Source organism: Meleagris gallopavo, chromosome 10 (assembly GCF_000146605.3).
Source record: "Meleagris gallopavo isolate NT-WF06-2002-E0010 breed Aviagen turkey brand Nicholas breeding stock chromosome 10, Turkey_5.1, whole genome shotgun sequence".
In the NCBI taxonomy this organism is placed as follows: Eukaryota; Metazoa; Chordata; class Aves; order Galliformes; family Phasianidae; genus Meleagris; species Meleagris gallopavo.
In genome coordinates, this window is record NC_015020.2 from 10342815 (window position 1) to 10346062 (window position 3248).

General features: G+C 64.0%; 1 protein-coding gene across 1 annotated transcript in view; it reads left to right on the top strand.

Moving 5' to 3' along the window:
• The window catches only part of LOC100546992 (cysteine-rich protein 2-like), a 4959-nt gene extending 4037 nt beyond the window's left edge, over window positions 1–922 (top strand). The window contains exon 7 of the mRNA XM_010715905.1: window positions 875–922. Within this exon, the coding sequence (XP_010714207.1) occupies window positions 875–922 (48 nt within the window). The remainder of the gene's footprint in view (window positions 1–874) is intronic.
• Window positions 923–3248: the final 2326 nt, after the last annotated feature.

Here is a 3248-nt window from a genome sequence, read left to right on the forward strand (position 1 = left end):
ACGGCACGGCTCCGCTCTGCTCTCCCGCCATGGCATCCAAGTGCCCCAAATGCGACAAGACCGTGTATTTCGGTGAGCGCGTCCCCGGGTTCCCTTCCACCCCCAGCGCGTCCAGCAGCGCAGCGCATCCCCCTGCCCTGTCTGCCCCGGAGCCGTACAACGGGTGGGGGCCGCGTCCCGCTGTCCGGAGGGGGATCCGTCGCACAGACCGTGAGGAGGGGGGGTTCGGTGAGGAGGAGCAGAGGGGCAGGTGCGAGCGCACCCGAAACGCTCCCGTAACGCAGGGCCAGGTGTGCGCTTCGCCTCCCGCGCGCGGCGGTTCGGGTTTCTGCGGTGCTTTGTCACAAGGTTCGGTGCCGGCTCCGCCCGGATGGGCGCTCGGTCCCGGCCCCGGGGCCATCCAGGCTGTGGGGTCCCTTCCGTGTCCCCACTCCCCCGGTTCTCGGTGCGCTCGTTGGGCGCAGAAAGCCCAGAGGTTCCCGCACGGTGGAGGCACCGGGAGCTTTCATTCCTTCCCGGCCATCTCCAAGTAAACACAGAAATAGGAATTTGCTCTCTTCCTCCTTTAAATAAACCTATTTGTGGGGGGGCGGTGGGAACGGCTCGGCCTCAGACATTTCTCCCCGTGTGAACTTTTTCCTTTTTAAGCAGAAAATAGCCCGCTGGCCGGCCGCTGGGCACGGCCCGGGGTCAAACTGTCCCGGGGGGCGGGAGGGAGTGCAGCCCCAGCCCCCGTGGCTGCGGGGGGCTCGGGAGGCCCTGAGCGCACAGGGCTGTATGGACACGTGCCACCGTCCTGCTTCCAGTATTGTCCCGGGGGCGGCCGGCAGTCCCTGCCGGTGCCCTGTTGGTTCCGCTCTCCCGTCTCCTCCAGGGACATGGGGACCTGCGGGAGGGAGGGGGCAGCTGCACCACCCTATGATGGAGCGTGTGGAGCTGGAGCAGGAGCCGGCCGGAAACTTCTCTCCCGCGGCTGGAAGAGGCTGTGGCGCGCGCGCTCCTGACGTCCTCGGTTTCCCCTCTGGGAACCGCCCAGGCTCCCATGGAATAAACCCAGCTTGGTTTATTTAATGCACAGAAGGCAAGTGAGTGCCCTGTGCAAGGCCAGGAGCTGCTCCCCGGGCAGCCAGCAGCACAGAGCCGGGCACAGAGCAGGGTTACCTGCCGGCAGGGCTTGGCACGCCCGGGCATCCCTCAGCCCCAGCGCGCGGGTGGTGATCCCCAGCACCCTGCTTGCCAGTGCCGGTACCTGCAGGCAGGAGCTGGTGGGGCAGTGGGTCGTGCATGGGAAATGCCCCCAAGTCCCATTCCCGGCCCCGCGGCCAACCGAAGCCAACAGCAGCGGGCATCGATGGAAAACTCATTTCCAGCCCAGCTCGCCTGTTGCTCCGCGCTCCTTGGAAAAATCCAGAGACTCCTCCCTGTACTCAGAAGGATGTGGGCGTTTCCTGAGCTGCAGAATGAGCTTTTTTTTCTTTAAAAAGCGCAGGGAAATATAAAAATAGTCTTCTGGCTCTTTTGTCGGACGGTTTTTGGAAGCGCAGTTTCCAGGCGGAGCGGGGCACGTCGCCACCTCCCCTCCATTGGGGCAGCAGCAGCACGGTGCTGGCAGGTGGCTGTGGTTGAGGCAGGGAGCGCCGGGAGCCACAGCGCCATGGGATCTGCTGTGCCACAGTGCGGGGTCTCGCGAGCCACAGCTGAGCCTTTCTGCCTCCAGGCCCCTTTTCCCAGGGGTTGGCAGGATGATTTGGGAAGTTTCCTGTTTTCCTGTACTGCGCTTCCTGAGCACAGAGCAGCCCAAAGCCCTGGGGATGCTACGAGCACGTGGGCACGGCACTGAGCTGAACCCGCCTTGCTCACAGGGGCTCCAACCATGGCGTTGAGGCTTGTGGAGTCTGAGCCCGAGCAGGCAGGGCTGCCCTGCAGGAATCCAACTGTGGAGGCTGCCCTGCGATCAATTAATCAGTAACTGCTGCCCTCGGGTTGAGCAGCTCACCTCGGTGAGTGCCCAGTGCGGGTGCAGGGCTCCATCCCCACGGCAGCACTGACAAAGGGCCACTCTGAACATGCTGCCCGCTCTCCTTATGCAACCACTGCCCCGTGTCCCCGGGCGGCCTCTCAGTGAGCATGTGTGGGCTCTGCAAAACGTTAACAGAGGGCACTCGGCTCCTCACGGGGCACATTGTGGGGAAGGATGCGTCTGTGGGAGGCTGCTGATTGCTGTGAGTTGTGGGATGTTGTCTTTGGGAGGGCAGGCATCAACCCCTGCCCCTCGCTCCGTGCGTGGTCAGTGCATGCAGTACTGTGGCTCCCAGGAGGCCCCGCAGTGCTGTGCGTGTTGCCCTGACCCCTGGGAATGGGGGCTGGGGGTGAGGTCCTCAACTCTATCCTTCTTTGCTGTCCCCATTGGGGCCTGTGGATGGAGAGGGGTGACGGGGCCAAGGAGGGGGATGGAAAAGGCAGGAAAGGTGGAGCAGGAACGTCCCAGTGAGAGGTAATGGAAAATCTGCCTCTGTAGCGTTACGGTAAAATCCAGCAGCCAGGGCGTGTGCTGCGATAGGGCTGTGGTGGCACCGCTGCCAGGGGCAGGAGGTGAGGCCTGGGGGTGGGTCCTTGTGCTCAGGGCTCACTGTGGGGCAGCCCCGGTGCTGCAGCACACAGACAGGTGCCGAGCATCCCTGCCACGATGGGGATGGCAGCACCTGGCTGTGCCTGTGCAGAGCAGAGCTGGGGAGCACTTGCGTGGGCTTGGCTGCTCCAGCACCACTTGGAACCCCCTGCTGATGCGGACCGGGGAATGCTTTCATACCCCTGGAGCTGCCCGTCAGAGATTTGTATCGGCTCAGAGGAACACGGTGCTCCCGGCCAGGGAGAGGCTGTCTGTGTGCCTGCCCTGCTCCGTGTGCTGGGTCAGGGAGGGCTGCCGAGCTCACCCCGTGTGCTCTGATTTCCATTTGCTGTTTCGTGGCAGCACGGGGCCTGGAGCAGCAGGAAGGAGAGAGGGAGGCTGTCAGAGAGCAGCCAGACGAGAAGGGAGCAGTAAGAGCATTCCTGGGAGCTCCACTGCGGTTGTCCGGGGATGCCTGCTTCTTCATCCCGAGAGAGCCGGGAAGCGTGCCCACGGGAGCGCTGCGGGACCTCTCCCAGCACAGCCGTCCCCGTGCGGCACGTCCAGAGCGCACGTGGCTTGATGAAGTGCAGCAGCCCCATGAAAAACGGGGAGGGAATTTGCTCGAGGCTGCGCTGCA